The sequence below is a fragment of the Stenella coeruleoalba genome (genome assembly GCF_951394435.1).
Source record: "Stenella coeruleoalba genome assembly, chromosome: 2".
Lineage (NCBI taxonomy): Eukaryota > Metazoa > Chordata > Mammalia > Artiodactyla > Delphinidae > Stenella > Stenella coeruleoalba.
The window spans coordinates 86,887,976-86,911,807 of NC_137147.1; the positions used below are offsets into that span (position 1 = coordinate 86,887,976).

The 23,832-nt window shown below is 37.1% G+C and overlaps 1 protein-coding gene across 2 annotated transcripts in view; it reads left to right on the forward strand.

Moving 5' to 3' along the window:
- GOLM2 (golgi membrane protein 2) overlaps positions 1–23,832 on the forward strand; it is a 113,188-nt gene that overhangs the window by 65,576 nt on the left and 23,780 nt on the right. For both annotated transcript variants that reach the window (XM_079915130.1, XM_079915131.1), the window contains exons 7-8: positions 12,542–12,640; positions 14,154–14,324. In XM_079915130.1, coding sequence (XP_079771256.1) covers positions 12,542–12,640; positions 14,154–14,324 — 270 coding nt within the window. The remainder of the gene's footprint in view (positions 1–12,541; positions 12,641–14,153; positions 14,325–23,832) is intronic.

Sequence of the window (23,832 nt, forward strand, 5' to 3'; positions counted from 1 at the left end):
TCTTTGTGCGGTTGTTATCATATATGGTATTTCTATATGTTAAAAATCCCAGTGTTTTCATTATTACTTTGGTTTACAAAACCTTTTAAGGGCTTCCCTAGTGGTGCAGTGATTAAGAATCTGCCTGCCAATGCAGGGAACATGGGTTCGAGCCCTGGTCCAGGAAGATCCCACATGCCGCGGAGCAGCTAAGCCCGTGCACCACAACTACTGAGCCTGTGCTCTAGAGCCTGCGAGCCACAACTACTGAGCCCGCAAGCCACAACTACTGAAGCCCGCGTGCCTAGAGCCCATGCTCTGCCACAGGAGAAGGCACCGCAATGAGAAACCCGTGCACTGCAATGGAGAGTAGCCCCCACTCGCCGCAACTAGAGAAAAGCCCACGCGCAGCAACAAAGACCTAAGGCTGCCAAAATTATGAATAAATAAATTTTTTAAAAAAACCTTTTAAGAAAATGGGAGAAGAAAATATTATGGTCTCTTACATTTACCACATACTTACCACTTAAACAGTGCTCATTATTCCTTCCCATGGATTCTAATTTCTATCTTGATTATCATTTTCCCTTCAGCTTGAAGAACTTCCTTAAGCATTTCTTGAAATGCAGGTCTTCTAGCAACAAATTTTTCCAACTCTTGTTTATCTGAAAACATTTTTATTTCATACTCATTTTGAGGGATATTTTTACTGGATATAGAAATATGGTTGTTGTTTTTTTTTTCTTTCAGCCCTTTAAAGACACAGTTCCATTGCCTTCTAGCCAACAATGATTCTAAGTCAACCGTTATTCTTTCTGTTGTGCTTTTGTATTAGTGTGTATTCGTTTTCTCTAACTGCTTTAAAATTTTTCTCCTTAGCTTTCATTTTTATCAGTTTGACTAAGGTGTGCCTTGGTCTCATTTTTCTTTGTACTTATTCTGCTTGGAATTCCCTGAGGTTATTTAATCTGGGGGGTGATATTTTTCACCAAATTTGGTGAATTTTCAGCCTTTATTCACATTCGAATATTATTTAGAAATTTTTCTGTCCTATTTTTTTCCTAAGACTCAAAGTACATGCATTGCAGACTGCTTGATATTGTCCCACATGTCACTGAAGTTTTTGTTCATTTTTTTACAATAATTTTTCTCTTTCAACTTTTTAATGTCTTTGATTTGTCTTCAAGTTCATTGACCCCTTTTTCTGCAGTGTTTAGACTGCTGTTCAGAACCCATCTAGTGTAGTTTTTCATTTCAGATGTATTTTCAGCTCTAGAATTTCCATGTGGTTCTTGTTTTAGTTTCCACTTCTCTGTTGGATATCCCTATCTTTCCCTTTAAATCTTTGTGTGTGTGTGTGTGTGTGTGTGTGTGTGTAAAACAGTTGTTTACCAGTCCTTGTTTGCTAGTTTATACAAATGGATCATTTTTGAGTCTGTTTCTGTTGATTGCTTTTTTTCTTGATTACGGGTGGTATTGCCTATTTCTTTATATGCTTAGTAACTTTATCGTGTACTGTATGAATGGATTTTGTTGTCTTCTTTTAAAGGGTGCTGAGTTTTTTTCTTGCAGACAGTTAAATCTGTTAGGCTTGGTTTTATGCTTTGTTTGGGCAGGTCAGTGTTGATTTTGTTCTTAGTCTGAGGACATGGCCCTTAACTCCAAGGTGTGATCCCTTCTTTTAAAGTAGACTTTTAGCATTTCATTTGAATGCCCAAGATGCTCAGTGAAGATTCTGTACTGTGGGCCAGAGATCCAGTCGTCTCCAAGTGCTACATGACCTCTGTTTTTTTTGTTCAGCTCTCAGCCCTGCAGCAGGTACTGTGTGTTAGGCCCCATAGAGTCTCACCGTATGTATACACAGCCCAGGTCTTGGCCAGAGACCCAAGGGGACTATCCATGCAGATTTCTGTCCCCCATTTCACACAGCTTCTTTTTCTATAGTATTCTGTCCTACAGGTTCCAGCCACCTCAGCAGCCCAATCTGCTTCCTCTGCTCACTGAGACTGTTCATCTCATGTAGATCGCTTCTTTCAAGAATTGGTCTTGTACTCTGGTTGTCCAATGCTTTATCTATTTTGTCCATATTAAAAATTGTTTAGGATGTGAGAGAGGGTAAGTCCAGTACTGGTTATTACATCATGGCTAACATTGGACGTCCATGTTATTCTTTTTAAATTATATAAATGGATTTTTAAGTATGAAGGAATTTTGAGTTCACAGACCAGGTCTTAGAAGCCATATGAGAACATCATTTTAATAGTCTCTATAGACATGTACCTGTATTTCTTAGAGGGCTGAGATGGCTCCACTGGTCAATATTTGAGCAGTTACAAGCATGTTACATCTGTTTATGTACGCAGAACAAAATAACATAAGAATGTTACATCATTGTTTTGTATTGAGCATTCATGCTTCTGAATGATTACTATTTTAATGGGTAATTACTGATCAGAGTTTCGTGAACTTCCAAAAACATTACTATAAGTAAACATTCCTCAGGATTCCTAAGTGTGAGCAAACTGTGTAATCAGGAGGCTCAATAAATTGGTTAGGGCTGGTAGTTTTACATTTAAATGTTTTTGTTTCCTCAACCTGAATCTTGGATTCTTTTTTCATTTTAGTGATAAATGCTTAACTTTGACAACTCTAAATACTTAGTATATGTTGAACACCTACTATTTTCTAGGCATCTATCATAATATATTAGCAAATATTCTCACTTATTCTCCACATTGATCATGCAGGGCAGATGACATTATCCCTGTTTTTCAGATGAAGACTGAGGCTTTAAGAAATTAGGCACTAAAGTCTTACAGTTAATAAATTACAGAGCCATGATTTGAGCCCTGGTCTAACTCTAAAGCCCATGCTTTTTATTCTATCTTTTATTCTCTTAGCTGTGCAACAGAACCACGTTTGGAGCTTTTAATAAATACAGATACCTAGGTACCATCCCGATATTCAGTATGTCCGGGGTGGTATCTGTAAAACTGAAGTGTTGCCAGATTTAAGCACCACTGGTTACTAGTGCCATATTCCTTCTCCATCGTCACAGGCACTGGGTTGTGAAGCCCTGTAAGGCAGAAAACTAGGAATGTGAACATTTTAAAGATTGTAGCTGTCACTGAAATAAGAAAATGAGAGTGAAAGGCAAATATACTTCTTTTTTGGTTCTCAGGAGGGCTAATAGAGAAGTTGAGGAGGATTAGCCCTAAACTTCCTATTACCTTTTGTAAGCATATCAGCCAGGTTCTCCAGAAATGACTACTTTGAATTTTTAAGTCAAGTGAGAGGTATGTCTCATCTCTACTGTCATGAGTTTCAGTTCCTCATCTGTGAAAGGGGATATCTATCTCAGATAGATTTGAGAGTGACATGAGATTATTGCCTGGTTCATACTAAGTATTCAGAAAGTGGGAGCTACTATTATTATAATTAGTACTATTACTGCTTCCTTTGGAATTACCAGTTTAGTACCAGCCCTCAGCCCCCAAACTACCTATCCTAACATTTTTTATTGTTCGTTGTCTCTAATATGGCCCCTCCTCTCCTCTCTGACTTCATTTCTATGCTTTCCCTTCACTGCTTTCTTTGCATTTCCTCAGATGTGCTGTGCATGTTCCTGTCTCAAGGCCTTTGTACTTACTGATCTCTGCCTGAATAGTCTTCCTCCATGTTTCATTCATACCTCTGCTCAAATATGTCTTCTTCAGAAATACCTCCCCTGACCAACCAACTAAAATAGAATGTCCCACTACTCTCTCTCACACGTCCCTGTTTTACTTTATGCATAACATTTTCACTCTGACATTTATATTATATTCTGTACATACTTTTTTTAAAGTAGCATTTAATTAATTAATTTATTGAAGTGTGGTTGATTTACAATTTTATATTAGTTTCAAGTGTAAAGTAGCATTTTAATACAATAGAAATAAATCAAGGGCTGATTGGATCTGGTGAATATAGTTAAAAATATATTGTCTTTAACATGAAAAGATGCTCAACATCACCAATCATTAGAGAAATGCAAATCAAAACCACTATGAGTTATCACCCCACACCAGTCAGAACTGCCATCATCAAAAAGTCTACAAACAACAAACGCTGGAGAAGGTGTGGAGGAAAGGGAACCCTCCTATGCTGTTGGTGGGAATATAAATTGGTACAGCCACTATGGAGAACAGTATGGAGGTTTACCCAAAAACCAAAACTAGAGCTACCATACAATCCAGCAATCCCACTCCTGGGCACACACCCAGAGAAAAACATGGTTCAAAAGGGTACATGCACTGCATTGTTCACTGTAGCACCGTTCACAATAGCCAAGACATGGAAGCAACCCAAATATCCACTGACAGATGAATGGACAAAGAAGATGTACATACCAGTGGAATATTATTCAGCCATTAAGAAAGAAATAATACCATTTGCAGTAACATGGATGGACCCAGAGACTATCATACTAAGTGAAGCAACTCAGGCACGGAGAGACAAATATCATATATCGCTTATATGTGGAATCTGCTAGTGTTGGAGGGTCTCCTGCAGAGGTGGGGGGTCGCCATGGCTCACCGTGAGGACAAGGAAACTGGCAGCAGAAGTTTTGGGAAGCAACCCCCAGCGTGAGCCCTCCCAGAGTCCGCCACCAGCCCTACCAAAGAGCCCAGGCAGGCTCCAGTGTTGGGTCACCCCATGTACATACTTTTTAATTTACTTGTTATATAACTTGGTCTGTTTTGTCCACCGTTGAATCTCCAGCTTTTTAGAACAGTGCTTAGCATATAGTACGCACTTAATAAGTATTGCTGAGGGTTGCCCACTCTCACCACTCTTATTCAACATAGTTTTGGAAGTTCTAGCCACAGCAATCAGAGAAGAAAAGGAAATAAAAGGAATCCAAATCGGAAAAGAAGAAGTAAAGCTGTCACTGTTTGCAGATGACATGATACTATACATAGAGAATCCTAAAGATGCTACCAGAAAGCTACTAGAGCTAATCAATGAATTTGGTAAAGTAGCAGGATACAAAATTAATGCACAGAAACCTCTGGCATTCCTATACACTAATGATGAAAAATCTGAAAGTGAAATCAAGAAAACACTCCCATTTACCACTGCAACAAAAAGAATAAAATATCTAGGAATAAACCTACCTAAGGAGACAAAAGACCTGTATGCAGGAAATTATAAGACACTGATGAAAGAAATTAAAGATGATACAAATAGATGGAGAGATATACCATGTTCTTGGATTGGAAGAATCAACATTGTGAAAATGACTCTACTACGCAAAGCAATGTACAGATTCAATGCAATCCCTATCAAACTACCACTGGCATTTTTCACAGAACTAGAACAAAAAATTTCACAATTTGTATGGAAACACAAAAGACCCCGAAGAACCAAAGCAATCTTGAGAACGAAAAATGGAGCTGGAGGATTCAGGCTCCCTGACTTCAGACTATACTACAAAGCTACAGTAATCAAGACAGTATGGTACTGGCACAAAAACAGAAAGATAGATCAATGGAACAGGATAGAAAGCCCAGAGATAAACCCACGCACATATGGTCACCTTATCTTTGATAAAGGAGGCAGGAATGTACAGTGGAGAAAGGACAGCCTCTTCAATAAGTGGTGCTGGGAAAACTGGACAGGTACATGTAAAAGTATGAGATTAGATCACTCCCTAACACCATACTCAAAAATAAGCTCAAAATGGATTAAAGACCTAAATGTAAGACCAGAAACTATCAAACTCTTAGAGGAAAACATAGGCAGAACACACTATGACATAAATTACAGCAAGATCCTTTTTGACCCACCTCCTAGAGACATGGAAATAAAAACAAAAATAAACAAATGGGACCTAATGAAACTTCAAACCTTTTGTACTGCAAAGGAAACCATAAACAAGACCAAAAGACAACCCTCAGAATGGGAGAAAATATTTGCAAATGAAGCAACTGACAAAGGATTAATCTCCAAAATTTATAAGCAGCTCATGCAGCTCAATAACAAGAAAACAAACAATCCAATCCAAAAATGGGCAGCAGACCTAAATAGACATTTCTCCAAAGAAGATATACAGACTGCCAACAACTCATGAAAGAATGCTCAACATCATTAATCATTAGAGAAATGCAAATCAAAACTACAATGAGATATCGTCTCACACCAGTCAGAATGGCCATCATCAAAAAATCTAGAAACAATAAATGCTGGAGAGGGTGTGGAGAAAAGGGAAGCCTCTTGCACTGTTGGTGGGAATGTAAGTTGATACAGCCACTATGGAGAACAGTATGGAGGTTCCTTAAAAAACTACAAATAGAACTACCATATGACCCAGCAATCCCACTAACTGGGCATATACCCTGAGAAAACGATAATTCGAAAAGAGTCATGTACCAGAATGTTCATTGCAGCTCCATTTACAATAGCCCAGAGATGGAAACAACCTAAGTGCCCATCGTCGGATGAATGGATAAAGAAGATGTGGCACATATATACAATGGAATATTACTCAGCCATAAAAAGAAACGAAATTGAGCTATTTGTAATGAGTGGATAGACCTAGAGTCTGTCATACAGAGTGAAGTAAGTCAGAAAGGGAAAGACAAATACCGTATGCTAACACATATATATGGAATTTAAGAAAAAAAGGTCATGAAGAACCTAGGGGTAAGACAGGAATAAAGACACAGACCTACTAGAGAATGGACTTGAGGCTATGGGGAGGGGGAAGGGTAAGCTGTGAGAAAGCGAGAGAGAGGCATGGACATATATACACTACCAAATGTAAGGTAGATAGCTAGTTGGAAGCAGCCGCATAGCACAGGGAGATCTGCTTGGTGCTTTGTGACCTTCTGGAGGGGTGGGATAGGGAGGGTGGGAGGGAGGGAGATGCAAGAGGGAAGAGATATGGGAACATATGTATATGTATAACGGATTCAATTTGTTATAAAGCAGAAACTAACACACCATTGTAAAGCAATTATACTCTAATAAAGATGTAAAAAAAAAAGTATTGCTGAAAGATTGAATTTCTATATTTGATAGCTCTCCTTTATAAAAAAGACAAAACCCAGTATCATAGTGGTAGGATAAAAGCTATGTGCTCTAGCGTATCTGGTATTTTATCTTTTTTTTTTTTAACATCTTTATTGGGGTATAATTGCTTTACAATAGTGTGTTAGTTTCTGCTTTATAACAAAGTGAATCAGTTATACATACACATATGTTCCCATATGTCTTCCCTCTTGCGTCTCCCTCCCTCCCACCCTCCCTATCCCACCCCTCCAGGCTGTCACAAAGCACCGAGCCAATATCCCTGTGCCATGCGGCTGCTTCCCACTAGCTGTCTACCTTACTACGTTTGTTAGTGTGTATATGTCCATGACTCTCTCTCGCCCTGTCACAGCTCACCCTTCCCCCTCCCCATATCCTCAAGTCCGTTCTCCAGTAGGTCTGCATCTTTATTCCTGTCTTACCCCTAGGTTCTTCATGACATTTTTTTTTCTTAAATTCCATATATATGTGTTAGCGTACGGTATTTGTCTTTCTCTTTCTGACTTACTTCACTCTGTATGACAGACTCTAGGTCTATCCACCTCATTACAAATAGCTCAATTTCGTTTCTTTTTATGGCTGAGTAATATTCCATTGTATATATGTGCCACATCTTCTTTATCCATTCATCCGATGACGGGCACTTAGGTTGTTTCCATCTCTGGGCTATTGTAAATAGAGCTGCAATGAACCGGTATTTTATCTTTATGTTAAATAGGTTTTACCATTTTATGTTTGGTAATTTTACTTAATAATGGCTTTATCAATGATATATATTTTAACAGCCTAGTTATTCATGATATTATCTGATAGCAGCATGCTATTCTCTGTTGACTTGTATGTTTTCCCCTGGCTCTCAGTGGTCGTCAATGGAGAGGACCTGAGTAAAGTATATCACAGATTATAACTTTAATATCATACATAATTGTTTGCATTCTTTTCAGTGTCTTAATTCTTTCCCAGACTTCAGTTGTCTTTGAGCTCACATTTATCGTTTCTCTTAATTTGTTTAATAAGTACACATAGTCATTGACCTAGTGTTTAGTACTTCCCTGAGAACTCACTCTATCATGTAGTTACAAAAATTCTCACCATAAAATTATTTATAATGATAAATTGAAGACCATATAGGTAAGCTTATTAGTTCATTAAATGTGTTTTATCCATAAATGTGATATGTAGTCATTAAAAAAGATAGTGTTGAGCTGTTTTTATTAACATATACATATATCTATGATTTTTTTTTTTTGGCCACGCCATGTGGCTTGTGGGATCTTAGTTCCTCAACCAGAGATTGAACCTGGGCCCCCGACAATGAAAGTGCAGAGTCCTAACCACTGGGCTGCCAGGGAATTCCCAATATACCTATGATTTTTTTAATGAAAAAAAGGTTACAAGGAAGCACGTACAATATAATCTCATTTTTGTGGAGGAAAAATTAGATACTTGTATGTGTATAGAAAAAAGTCTGAAGAATCCTATCCAAAATCGGAGAGCAAGATTAGCAGTCTTATTTTGTGTCCAAGTCCACTGGTAATTTTCCGGATGTTCATTTGTTTTGGTACCACTAACTGTAACTGTTAATTCTGGCTCCTAGGAAAGCCTCTGTCTTGTCCTAGATATAAATAAATCACCTCTCTCCTTAGTTCAACAAAGGAAAAAGGCTGGAGTTTTTTTTAAAGGAACTTTTCTAGGAAAATAAACAAAAAAGTCACAGTGAAAGCATAGAAACCAAAGTGTTTACAGAACACACATTACTTTTTCCTAAGTAGTAAAAGTCTATCCACCAACTAGCTTAGCTGATGCAGTTTATGGCACTCTAAAGTCCTTGTGGCAATTCTTTACCCAGATCTTTCTAGCCAAACCTAGTAAGTTGGAAGTTTTGATTCAGTACTACCATTTAGGAATGCTGTAAAAGAAAATGGGATGACATAGAAAAATGTATGTAAAATATTAAATAAAAAATCAGATTATAAGATAGTATATATGATGGTATCCTAATTTTGTTTATGGTATATGGTGTAATGTACAGAAAAAAACAAAACAGATAATCTTGAAATGGTAGCAGTGGTTATCTTTAAGTGGTAGAATTACAGCTCATTTTAAATTTCTTTCTGGTTTTCTATTTTTCTAAATTTTTACAGAAATGTAGTAATTCACGTCAAACTTATAAGGCTCCATATTACCACAGTCACGTCCTCAGGTTCCTCCTTGGTGGATTCAACCAGCCTCAGATTGTATACTATATTTGCACTCCGTGATTGTTTGAATCCTCAGATGCAGAACCATGGATAAGGAAGACTGACTAAGGGACTTGAGCATGGGGGTGGGGTCGGGTGTCGTGGAACCAGTCCCCCATGGATGTCAAGGCTTGACTGTATAGTTTCTGCTACAGACACGCCGTGTTTTATTGTGCTTAGCTTTACAGTACTTCACAGATCGTGTTTTTTTTACAAATTGAAGGTTTGTGGCAATCCTGTGTCAAGCAAATCTATCAGTGCCATTTTCCCAACAACATTTGCTCTTTTCATTGTCTCTGTGTCACATTTCGGTAATTCTTGCAATATTTCAAGCCTTCCACCAACAAAAAGATTATGACTTGCTAAAGGCTCAGGTAATGTTTAGTATTTTTTAACAATGAAGTATTTTTAAATTAAGGTGTGTACGCATTGATTTTTAGACATAATTCTACTGTACACTTAATAGACTACTGTATAGTGTAAACATAACTTTTATATGCACTGGGAAACCAAAAAAATGCATGCAACTCGCTTTATCGTGATATTCACTTTATTGCAGTGGTCTAGAACTGAACCTGCAATATCAAAGGTATGCCTGTATATCAGTTCTAAACTCCTCTGGATGTTTTATAAAGGCTCTTTCTTTTTGGCTGCACCACATGGCATGTGGGATCTTAGTTGCCCAACCGGGGATCGAACCCATATATAAAGACTCTTTTTAATCCAGCTTTTTCTACCCATCTAAATCTTCATAGTTTTGCCTCTGAATAGTCACCTTGTTCTTGGGCAGGAGGCATTATTAAATAAAGCTAAGAACATGTATGATCACTTCCTGTTTAGTATTGAAAGTACCCTCTCTTGTCTTTTGGTTTATATAGTACTGGAGCCAGCTAGGGTCCAACAGTGATCCACATGTTTGTACATTGTGACTGACTTCTCTTTCCAGTATATCTACCAGATGCTTAGTTGTCCTCAGAGTCTGTTAGCAAATCAAAATGGTGTTAAACCTGGGAAAGTACTGCTCTTTAAAGATGTTAGCTGATTGTTGTTATTTAGCTGTCTTACATGCAGTGGTGGGTGTTGGGCATTGCAGCTGGCAATACGAACAAGGAAATGGGGGAACACAGTAAGATATAGAGAACCTCAACTTTCTGTAAATTTGAATGGGTTGCTTTCTTAGAGTGAATTTTAAACTTCTTGGGTCCTTAAGTTTAGAAATCTATATAATAATAAATGAAATACAGTCACCGAAATAAACTTTGAGGATTATAAAAATAACCCAAGTATACTAGTTAGGACTGACGAGGCTGTTATGTATTAACAAATAATCCCCAAATTGCAATTGCTTAAAGCAATGAAGTTTCATTTATTGTTCACATTACAGACTGATGCAGGTTTTATGATTCTCTTTGCAGCTCTCTCTAAGCAGTGTCCTCTTCCATTATTTGATGCCACTATCTTCATATGTAGCCTCCTAATTTGTGACAGAAGGGAAGAGAGATTGTAGGTGATTTGCACAGAAGATTTTATTGGCATAGTTGGAAGTGGCTCATTCTGTTTCACTTACATTCTGTTTCACTTACATTCTTATGCTTAGAACCCAGTTTCGTGGCACATAAAAGTAAGGAAGGCTTATCTTCCTCTGTGCCTAGGAAAAATATAATGAAATGGGGTCACAAAGCATCGTGTCTGCCACACCAAAGTTTTAGAAGAATAAAATGTGCCACTAACCATATCTTATAGATGGGCTCTCTATTTTTTTTTCTCTTTATCTGTTTGCCTTCTCTCTAGTTTCCTTCTTGCTCTCTGCCTTTCTGTCACATTAAGCTGCCCAAGGTTGCAGTGGAGTGAGTGAAAAATGATCTTTTTCCCTATTGCCTTTATTTCTTAAGGGAGAAGAAAGTCCCAACTCTAAGTAAGTACATCTTGGCTAGTAAAGCTTTTTGTAGAAAACTTAAAAATTCCCTTTTCAGGAACATTCTTGCACTGCTGGTGGGAATGTAAATTGATACAGCCACTATGGAAAACAGTATGGAGATTCCTTAAAAAACTACAAATAGAACTACCATATGACCCAGCAATCCCACTACTGGCCATATACCCTGAGAAAACCATAATGCAAAAAGAGTCATGTACCACAATGTTCATTGCAGCTCTATTTACAATAGCCAGGAGATGGAAGCAACCTAAGTGTCCATCATCGGATGAATGGATAAAGAAGATGTGGCACATATATACAATGGAATATTACTCAGCCATAAAAAGAAACGAAATTGAGTTATTTGTAGTGAGGTGGATGGACCTAGAGACTGTCATACAGAGTGAAGTAAGTCAGAAAGAGAAAAACAAATACCATGTGCTAACACATATATATGGAATCTAAGGGGGAAAAAAAAGGTCTTGAAGAACCTAGGGGTAAGATGGGAATAAAGACACAGAGCTACTCGAGAATGGACTTGAGGATATGGGGGGGGGAGAAGGGTAAGCTGTGACAAAGTGAGAGAGTGGCATGGACATTTATACACTACCAAATGTAAAATAGATAGCTAGTGGGAAGCAGCCACATGGCACAGGGAGATCAGCTCCGTGCTTTGTGACCACCTGGAGGAGTGGGATAGGGAGGGTGGGTGGGAGGGAGACACAAGAGGGAAGAGATATGGGAACATATGTATATGTATAACTGATTCACTTTGTTATAAAGCAGAAACTAACACAGCATTGTAAAGCAATTATACTCCAATAAAGATGTTAAAAAAAATTCCCTTTTCAAAACTAAAACCTGAACTTGTTGAATCAGTCATATTTAGTTTTTATTTAAAATCTGAGCAGCTTAGAGTAGCATATTCTCATAGCTTTGCCTAATCTATAAATGTCAATTTTTATTTATGCTATCCATATAAAAAGGTCTCACTGTATCTGAAGAGATTCATTTATTTATTCATTCATCAAATTTTAATTGAGCTCCTGTTATATGCCAGGCACTATTCTAGGTATTGAGGATATAGTGATGAACAAGACAGAATTCCTATCTTGTATTCTGGTCAGATTTATTGATCATCAAAATCTGTGATGGATGGTGCAATATATCAATTAGTAACCATAAATTAATTAGTTAATATACCAATTATAAGGATTACAAAATTAGAGTAAGCATCATAGGATTAGTGTAATGTAAACAGATTCATGGTGGTTGGTATTTAGAAACCATAATATCACGGGGAATAATATGGATCTGTTTTTAATTTTAGCTTTAAAGAAACCGCCTGTTTCCTTTTCTCAATATGAAAGTCATCAAGTAATCTCCCATCTTCCAACTGGACAACCTCTCTCCCCAAATATGGTTCCAGGTATGAAGTCTTATTCTTAAAATTCCATTTGAAAATCAATTTTCTGGTCATATATTGTTACATAGTGAATAAAAGATGTCATTTAGCAGCACAGTGAAGTATCATTCATTATTCTACTTAACTTTGTATATCATCAAACGACTGATAAAAGCTCAGGGAGATTCATTGCAGCTCTATTTACAATAGCCCGGAGATGGAAACAACCTAAGTGTCCATCATCGGATGAATGGATAAAGAAGATGTGGCACATATATACAATGGAATATTACTCAGCCATAAAAAGAAACGAAATTGAGCTATTTGTAATGAGGTAGATAGACCTAGAGTCTGTCATACAGAGTGAAGTAAGTCAGAAAGAGAAAGACAAATACCGTATGCTAACCGATATATATATATGGAATTTAAGGGAAAAAAAGGTCATGAAGAACCTAGGGGTAAGACGGGAAAAAAGACACAGACCTACTAGAGAATGGACTTGACGATATGGGGAGGGGGAAGGGTAAGCCGTGAGAAAGCGAGAGAGAGGCATGGACATTTATACATTACCAAACGTAAGGTAGATAGCTAGTGGGAAGCAGCCGCATAGCACAGGGAGATCAGCTTGGTGCTTTGTGACTTCCTGGAGGGGTGGGATAGGGAGGGTGGGAGGGAGGGAGACGCAAGAGGGAAGAGATATGGGAGCATATGTGTATATATAACTGATTCATTAAAAAAAAGAAAAAAGCTCAGGGAGAGATCATTACAAAATGAACTTTGTCTACTGGACTATTAAGAGTGGAAGAATTATTTGTTCTGCCACTCTGGACTACGTTCCCTTTCATCACTACCAGTATATATGTATTTACCTTCTCCAAAATGTGTTCAAGTTTATCTCACAGAGACCTTCTATAAAATGAGATCCGCCTGTATTAAACTCCCTACTCTGTACTTATCTGTGTGTTTTCTACTGAGCACCTACTCAATTTTACAGAAATATTCCCCTAAAATGAGAATTGATATAATTAAAATTAATTGTAATAAAGATCTAAATCGAGGCTTTGATGAGTTAAAAAGGAAGGTGGGGGAAAGAAAAGTTATATCCAGGAGATACTAATAAGAAAGAATCAAGAGTTAACAGTTATGTCGCTGTGTAGATGAAAATGACTTCAAGATTAGAAATTCTAAGAGCCTTATTGGATTTTGGAGATTTCTGACAGCAATATAGAATTTGGAGGGAAGAAAAGTTACAGGTATCACTGACATTTTAATCTTTGGGTTTCTACTATTGATATATATTCCATTGATGAATAGGTTTATAATCAATACTAAAGATACCCACCTGGGAATGATTAGTAAACTTCACACAACTAAAATCACATTGGTTATAAGATTTGATTAAAGAAATGAAATAAAGCTTTAAAAAAAAGCTACCTGACTACCCAGTATCAGATAACAGTGTCTTACCTTTTCTCAGGTACATCTTATGAAATTCTTCTGCAAAATATGACCTTAATTTGATGTTTTTATGCCATAGATTCTCATGTAAACCACAATGGAAACCCCAGAACTTCAAAACAGAAGCCTTCCAATCCTCTTCAACATTTAATTCCAGGCCCTAACTTGGAGAGTGAACCCAGAATTCAAGCAGATATTCTAAAGCAGGCTACTAAGGATCGAGCCGGTGATCTCCATAAATTGAAGCAAAGTAAGAATCAGTTGATGAATATTATGCTGAAAAGATTTCTTTAAATATATTTATTTACAAGTCTGAATTAAGGTTTTCATTATTATAATCTCTAACTAATGGATGTATAGTGAAGTTATATACATACAAAGAGAAAGTATGGCGGTTATAAAATTTAAAAGAAAAGCAGGTTTTAAATGGATAGAGATATTTTAAAGAACACTTTCAAAAACTTCTCTTGTTCTCCAGTGTTAAAAAATAAATTTCAGGTGAGTTGATTTTAAAAAATGCTATTAGTTCTTATGAATGTAAAATTTTTCTGAGAAGTGAGAGAAGATATATTTTGTTAGGCTAATATATGAAAACTTTGATTAGAAAGGAGGGAAGATAAAGAGTTTTGAAAAATGAGTTCTGGAAGAAATAAAGACTGCCATGGTAGAAAGTTCAATGCTGTTTCCTTTTCCATTCCCTCCAATTGCAGTTTGCTTCATTTAGGTGCTAGAAGTGAAAGAAATTGAACAAACTCATAATACTGTGTAATAATGTTTGACTGCTTAATTGTTTCAGAGGTATTGATTATGATAAATGGACAATACCTGTTAATCTGCATAATTTTCTAATTGGTAGATTTTCAAGATGTATAAGAAAAAATTCCAGTAGTAGACAGAATTGGGGACAGGACAGTGGCTCTTAGACCAGCTCTCTTAAACTGTACTTTTCACTGCTTCTGCTTTTTAAGGCTTCTTCCCTTCAACTTCTGAATAGACAGAATGTCTGAAAGCTCCAGTTTGCTTTTGTTTACTTTTAATGATGGCTTCTTTGGCAACAACTCTTCAGAGCAGTGTTTAGGCATTTACTTGTACACAGGTTGTTTGTACTGTGATAACTGCACAGTGTTACATTTTTAAATTGGTCTTATGACAGTTATTCATATTTCTGCATCTATATGAATATATAGTTTGTGTACATTTAATTGACTTTCCTTCCTTGACATTTTAAAGCGTATCCATGTATCTTGACTAAAGTATTATATAAAAAATATTTTTATTTACAAGAATATGGTTAACATTTTAAATACAGTGAAAAAATATTACCTCCAAATCTTGTTGGGGAATTGGCTTCAAAACTTTTATCTCAAAAAAAGAGGTGTATAGTAAGGTCAGAATCTTACTAAGGTAAAATATCTTAATTTTATCACTTAAGATTTTCTTCTACTTATAGTTTATTCTATAAAAATTTTTATTGTTGTCTTACCTCTCTTTTTTTTAACCAGTCTTTGGATAAAGAATGTGATTGGAAAATGATCACCAGGAAATTACTACATTCCACAATTTTTTTTTTTTTTTTTTGTCTGTGCCGTGTGGCATGTGGGTTCCTAGTTCCCCAACCAGGGATCAAACCCGTGCTCCCTGCAGTGGAAGCATGGAGTCCTAACCACTGGACCACCAGGGAATTCCCTGCAATTTATTTTTAAAAGAGCCTATTGAGTTTTAAAATCTTACTCTGAATTCTTTTCAATGTATATATAGAGTTGAAATCAATGTGAGCACTATTTTGTGATTTACTTTGGCATTATTTCTTACCTGTGTTTTAACCTATCAAATAGTTATGTAGTTGTGATTTAAAAATATACATATATACATATACACACATGTAGACATATGCATATATTCCATTGTGTTTAGGCAATAATAATAGTTCATTTAGCTCTACTCTTTGATTATTTAAATTATTTTGTATTTTCTTATGTTAGATGTCGTGATGATGAATATCTTTTTTTCAAATTATTTCCTGCTTCTCCTACTTTGGGTATTCCTTTAAAAGTGTAGTCCCCTAACTGAATTTATTAGGTCAAAGTACTTGACTAACTTTATAGCTCCTGTTACATAATGTCAGATTGTTCTCTAGAACAGTTTTACAATGTCACTGGAGATGTTTACATTTATTTCTTTCCCTAAGGCCTGGCCACATTTGCTTTTTAACTCTTTTGTAAGGCATTTAGAATATAATGATTCCTTAAGGGTGTTTTAATAGGCATTTACTTTCTGTTGGCCTGTCCATTTTTTTTTTTTTTTTTTTTTTTTTTTGCGGTACGCGGGCCTCTCACTGTTGTGGCCTCTCCCGTTGTGGAGCACAGGCTCCGGACGCGCAGGCTCAGCGGCCATGGCTCACGGGCCCAGCCGCTCCGCGGCATGTGGGATCTTCCCGAACCGGGGCACGAACCCGCGTCCCCTGCATCGGCAGGCGGACTCTCAACCACTGCGCCACCAGGGAAGCCCGCCTGTCCATTTTTATGTGAGGAATTATACTATAATTATAGCTTGGTATATAATCTGTGCATCAGTTTTGACCACTGAGCCTGATAACTTTGGAGATTGATCCTATACCTTTCTGTCGAATCTTTATCAATAATTCAGATGCTAACCTTTGATAAATTAACTTTACTGCAGTTTCCTCTTCTGCCTTTTGTGATATGAGACTTTATTGTATCATGCAAATGATTTTTTTAGAAATTAAAAGTAAGTTTAAAATTGTGGTAAAATACATATAGAATTCACCAAAGTGCACAATTCAGCGGTATTTAGTACATTTATAATGTGCAATCATTACAACTGTCTAGTTCCAGAAAGTATTCATCACTACAAAAGAAAACCCTGTACCCATTAAGCAGTCACTCCCCATTTTCTCCTACCCACAGTCCTTGGCAATGACTAACCTATTTTCTGACTCTATGGATTCACCTGGAATCCTGGATATTTCATGTAAATGGAATCATACAATATGTAGCCTTTTGTGTCTGGCTTCTTTTTCTTAGCGTACTGTTTTCAAAGTTCAGCCATGTTGTCACAGGTATCAGGACTTTATTTCTCTTATGGCTGGATAATATTCAATTGTATGAATACATTTTGTTTATCCATTCATCTGTAGATGGGTATTTGGATTGTTTCCACTTTTGGGCTATTGTGAATAGTGCTGCAATGAACATTCATTTACAAGCTTTTGTTGAACACTTGTTTTCAATTCTTTGTGTACCTAGATGTAGAATTGCTGGATTATATGGTAATTCTATGTTTAGCTTTATAGGAAGCTGCCAAACTATTTTCCACAGCAGCTGCACCATTTTACGGTTCCATCAGCAATGCACGAGAGCTCCAGTTTCTCGACATCCCTGTCAACACTATCAGTACTTTCCACTGTTGCTGTTGTTTTTACTGTTGCCATCCTAGTGCCTGCGAAGTGGTATCTCATTGTGATTTTCATTTGCATTTCCCTAATGACTAATGACATTGAGCATCTTTTCAAGTACTTGTTGGCCATTTGTATATCTTCTTTAGAGAAATGTATATTCAAGTCCTTTGCCCATTTTAAAATTGGGTTGTTTGTCTTTGCTGTTGAGTTTTAAGCATAATTTATATATTCTGAATACTAAACCCTCATCAGATGTATGATATGCAAATATTTTTACCCATTCTATCATTTGTTTTTTCACTCTCTGATAGTGTTCTATGATGCACAAAGTTTTAAATTTTGATGAAGTCCAATTTGTCTATTTTTCTTTTGTTGTTCATGCTTTTGGCGTCATATCTAAGAAACCTTTGCCAAATCAAAAAGGTCATGTTTTCTTCTAAGAACCTCATAGTTTTTGCTCTTTTTTTAACTTGAGGTATAATTGATTTACAATATTATATTAGTTTCAGGTGTACAACATGATGATTCAGTGTTTGTATACATTGCAAAATGGTCACAACAATAATAGTTTTAGCTCTTATATGTAAGTTTTTTATCTATTTTAAGTTAATATTTATATACGGTATGAGGTAAGGATCCAACTATGTTCTTCTGTGCATCCGTATTCAGTTGTCCTAGCACTATTTGTTGAGGACACCTTCTTTCTCCATTGAACAGCCTTGGTATCCTTGTTGAAAATCAGTTGACCACACATGTATGGGTTTATTCTGGATTCTTAATTCTGTTCCATTGAGACCAGATGCCAGGAGCACACTGTTTTGATTACTGTCACTTTGTAGTAAGTTTTGAAATTGGGAACTGTGAGTCTTCCAACTTTGCCCTTCTTTATAAGATTATTTTGACTGTTTGGCATCTCTTACAATTCCATGTGAATTTTAGGATCTGCTTGTCTATTTCTACTAAAGAGACAGTTGGGATTTTAATAGGAATTACATTAAATCTGTAGATTACTTTGGGGAGTATTATCGTTTGAACAATATTAGGTCTTCCAATCCATGAAGATGGGACGTCTTTCCATTTATTTAGGGTATCTTTAATTTTCTTCAGCAGTTTTTGTAGTTTTCAGTGTACAAGTCTTATGCCTCCTTGGTTAAATTTATTCCTAAACATTTAATTCTTTTTTATGTTATTGTAAATCAAATTGTTCTCTTGATTTCCTTTTCAGATTGTTCATTGCTAGTGCATAGAAATATGACTGATTTATTTGTTTACTTGGCTATTGGTTTTAAAATTTTAATGCAAATTTCTAAGAATTGCTAATATTTGGGTTCATCTTAGAATGGTATTTTATTTTCACTCTTTTAGAAGTAATCGTGTTTTTAAATATACTGTAAAGATATACCTGTGTTATATACATTAGCATAAACATATGTGTATATATGTATAAAAAATCAATATTTTGAATATGATTCAAAAATTTTATGAGTATTTTACATCAACTACATTTTTTTTTTCTTTTTACCTTTCGACGTCCCTTCACCCATTTCTCCCATGTCCCCACCCCCAACCTCTGCCAACCACCAATCTGTTCTCTGTATCTATGAGCTTGATTTTTTTTTTTTCTTTTTGGCTGCATTGGGTCTTTATTGCTGTGGGCTTTCTCTAATTGTGGCAAGCGGGGGCTACTCTTCGTTGCAGCGTGTGGGCTTCTCATTGCAGTGGCTTCTCTTGTTGCAGACCATGGGCTCTAGACACAGGAGCTTCAGTAGTTGCAGCACATGGGTTCAGTAGGTGCGGCACGTGGGCCCTAGAGCACACAGGATTCAGTATTTGCGGTGCGTGGACTCAGTAGTTGCGGCATGCGGGCTCACGGGCTGGGCTCTAGGACATGCAGGCTTCACTAGTTGTGGCTTGTGGGCTCTAGAGCGCAAGCTCAGTAGTTGTGGCTCACGGGCTTAGTTGCTCCATGGCATATGGGATCTTCCCAGACCAGGGATCAAACCTGTGTCCCCTGCATTGACAAGCAGATTCTTAACCACTGTGCCACCAGGGAAGTCCCTATGAGCTTGATTTTTATTTGTTTGTTTTACTTTTTCTTAGATTCTACATATAAAAGAGATCATATGGTACTTACTTATTTCACATAGCATAATACCATCAAGGTTCAACCATGTTGTTGCAAATAGCAAGATTTCATTCTTTTTTGTTGCTAAATAATATTTCGTTGCATATATATACCACACTTTCTTTGTCCATTCATCCACCAATGGACACTTAGGTTGTTTCCATATCTTGGCTATTGTAAATAATGCTGCAATGAACATGGGGGTGCCTGTTTCAAGTTAGTGTTTTCATTTTCTTCAGATAAATACCCAAAATGGAATTTCTGGATCATATGGTAATTCTATTTTTAATTTTTTGAGGAACCTTCATACTGTTTTCCGTAGTGGTTACACCAATTTACATTCCTACCAAGAGCATAAGGGTTCCCTTTCCTCCACATTTCTCCAGTAATGACTGATTTTTGTTTGTTGATCTTGTATCCTACAACTTAGCTGAACTTAACACAATAGGTTTTTATTTGTGTATATTCCAACATATCCATCTTGACTCTTACGACAACTTTCATTTCTTTTATTGCAAATCATCTGTCCTTTTTCTGGCTGTAAATATACTACTCAATTTTCATTTATTTTTTTTTACCACGAATGGATTATTTGACCTCTTTGGAATATACAGTGATCCAAATTTAGTTGTCTCTATCTTGATAACCATTTGTCCGAGGATTATTATTTATTTTCCCTTTGTGATATTTACTTCTGGTTTATCTTGTACACACATAAACTCACATTATATTATTTCACTATTTTTATCTCTCTCTAGAATTTCCATTTTTTTCCATTTCTTGTCTTTATCCCTAGCATATGGTACGATTCTGATACCAGTTCCCATGTGTGTGGGTTTTTCCCACACCACTAAGCAATTCTCTAACACCAGCTGGGTATCTACAGATTAACTCAATTCTGACACTATCTACCTGGAGATAACCTCAGATCTCACAGGCTAAGGGCTCAGTCCTCCCCCACTTCAGATGCCAATTACAAGTCCAGATTGTTGCCTATATTTCTAACTGACTGGATGAGGATCTAAGGTACCAACAGCCACCTTCTTGGGTGCAATTAATTTGCTGGAGCAGCTTGCAGAACTCAGAGAAACATTTTACTTACTAGATTACCAGCTTATAAAAACTAGAACTCAGGAGGAGCTATACGGAAGAGTTGCATAGGACAGCACAGAGCTTCCATGCCTGTTCCAAGCATGCCAATCTCCCTAAATCTCCATGGGTTTTTATGGAGGCTTCATTACATAGGCAATACACATTCATTACATTGCTTTATAATAATCTGAACCTACCTTAAAATTTTTTAAAAACTAAATTTTTCTCTGTTCTTCCAGAAGAATTTCACTGTCAGTTTATCAAGTTCTATGACTAGCCTCAAATGTAGTTTTAATTACAATTTTATCCTTTTTTTTAATCCTTACTGTTTTCTTCTTTGGTTTTATCCTTCTCAAAATCTTACTTGCCTAAAAGTTTCTATATAGTAGAAGAATTATTTTAAATAAACATTTGGGACTTCCTGGCAGTCCAGCAGTTAAGACTCCATGCTTCCACTGCAGGGGGTGCAGGTTCCATCCCTGGTCGGGGAACTAAGATTCTGCATGCTGCGCAGAGTGACCAAAAAGGAAAAATAGAATAGAATAGAAAACAAGTATTTAAGGTATATACAAGGAACTGTTACCAGAAGGGGGACTCCTTCCAGGGCCCTAGAGTGGTCTCTTGTCTAACACTTGGAAATGAATTGTCCATGGAGACGCATTTACTGACAAAGCAAAAGACTTTATTGGAAAGGAGTGCTCGAGCAGAGAGCAGCAAGGTAAGGGAACCCAGGATAACTGCTCTGCCACTTGGCTTGCAGTCTCAGGTTTTATGGTAATAGGGTTAGCTTTCTGGGTTGTCTCTGGCCAGTCATCTTGCCTGTGCCCATATTTGGTCCTATTCAAGGCCCTTCCTGATGGCGTGTGCATCTCTCAGTCAAGATGGTTTCCAGCAGGAGGGTTTCTGGGAGGTTGGCAGGACATTTTATGGACTGGTGTCTCCTCCCTTCTTTGGGAACCAAATTCTCCTGGTTGGTTTGTGGTGGCACCACTGTGTTCATTATCAGGACCTCCTGTTGTGAGACTACTCATGCAGGTGGTTATTACCATGTCTGGCCAAGGTGGGTGGTTTTGGTCAATGGTTTCCTAATAGAACCATTAGAGATAATCTAATGCCCTATTACTCACTACTCTGGACTAGCAGCATCCACATCACCTGTGATTGTTAAGATTTCAGACCCTACCCTAGACCTTATTTATATTAACATTAAAGTTTGAGACTCCACTATTATGTGATTTCTTCATTTTACAGACAAGAAAATTTAGATCCAGAGTGTTTAATTTACTTGAGGCAAATAGTGGAACAACCAGGACTATTATCTAGGTCCCTTATCTTCAGGTTCACTGCTTTTTCACTGTATCCACTACCTCCTCTATACTTTTAAAGTTTTGGAAAAGTTCTTTAATAGTTCCTTTTCTTGTTCTATTTCTGGCAAACTCCTAATTGTACTTTAAAGCTGTGCTCTGCTGGCATCTATTTGATAAAGCCCTTCTCATATCCCTACTGTCTTGACCAAATCAATCATTCCCTTCTCACTGTATAGTTGACCCTTGAACAACATGGATTTGAACTGCATGGGTCCACTTATATGTGGATTTTTTTCACTAGTAAATACTACAGTACTACACAGTTTGCAGTTGATTGAATCTGAGGATGTGGTTGCTGCATGTATGGAGGTGCAACTTTAAATTATATGTAGATCTTTGTGCAGAGGGTCAGTACCCCTAACCCCCATGTTGTTCAAGGGTCAACTGTACTTCAATCCATTGAACATATTATCATTAGTGTATATACCACATCATTATGTAATTAACTGTTGAAGGGGAGGAAAAATTTTTCCATGACCTTTTTAGGATCCCTGGCTGGGTCTGAAAATTAAAATGAGAAAGATTAACAGGAAAAAAAACCCTACAAATTTATTTAATGTGACACAGGGCCCTTCATAAGGAAAAGGAGACCCAAATAAATGGTTAAACCTGAATTTTTATTTTTAAAAAAATTTAAACAGTAAGTATATATATGTGAAATAATTACTGTAGTAGTACAAAAAATTTAATCATTTTACATTATAAAAATGATTTATGCAGAAGTGGTTTAGTTTAGAGAAACTGGCATTATTATTACTGACATCATTTGGATATAACTGAGAAAAAATATAAGATGAATAAAAAGTTTTTGGAACATGATATCCAAGAAAGTTTTTTTTTGTTTTTTGTTTTTGTTTTTGTTTTTTGCGGTACGCGGGCCTCTCACTGTTGTGGCCTCTCCCGTTGCAGAGCACAGGCTCCGGACACGCAGGCTCAGCGGCCATGGCTCACGGGCCTAGCCGCTCTGCGGCATGTGGGATCTTTCCAGACTGGGGCACGAACCCGTGTCCCCTGCGTTGGCAGGCGGACTCTCAACCACTGCGCCACCAGGAAGGCCCCCAAGAAAGTTTTTAATCTTCGTTTTGTTTTCAGTCAGTATCAAGGTGGCTCTCTCCAGGTCATTGTGCAATAAACTATTGGTACAAACCAAAACATGATTATGGAAATACTGTATGAGTTTACCCACCCTTTTACTGAGAATCTCCTCTCTTTTGTCTCCTCCCCTTAGTGAAATAATTTCAAATTCCCTAATTTCAACATATTCCATAATAATATGTCTAACTATAAAATTATATGTTTACATAATATGTATATGTAAAATATATATACATACACACAACACTTAATACTCATGCAAATATTAGAGAAAAGTAAGAGATTCTTTAAGATACTTTTTTTTTTTTTTTTTTTTGGCGGTACACGGGCCTCTCACTGCTGTGGCCTCTCCCGTTGCGGAACACAGGCTCTGGATGCGCAGGCTCAGCGGCCGTGGCTCGCGGGCTCAGCCGCTCCGTGGCATGTGGGAGCTTCCTCGACCGGGGCACGAACCCGTGTCCCCTGCATCAGCAGGCGGACTCTCAACCACTGCACCAGGAAATCCCTAAGATACATTTTTAAAGGCAGGAAAAAAGAGGCAGAGGGAGAGATATCCATTCAGTTTAAACAGAGAAAGGCAGAAGACAGATCACATATTTCATTGAATCTGAAAGTCATTAATTTTAAGTTCAACACTTTTTTTTTTTTTTTGGCCACGCCA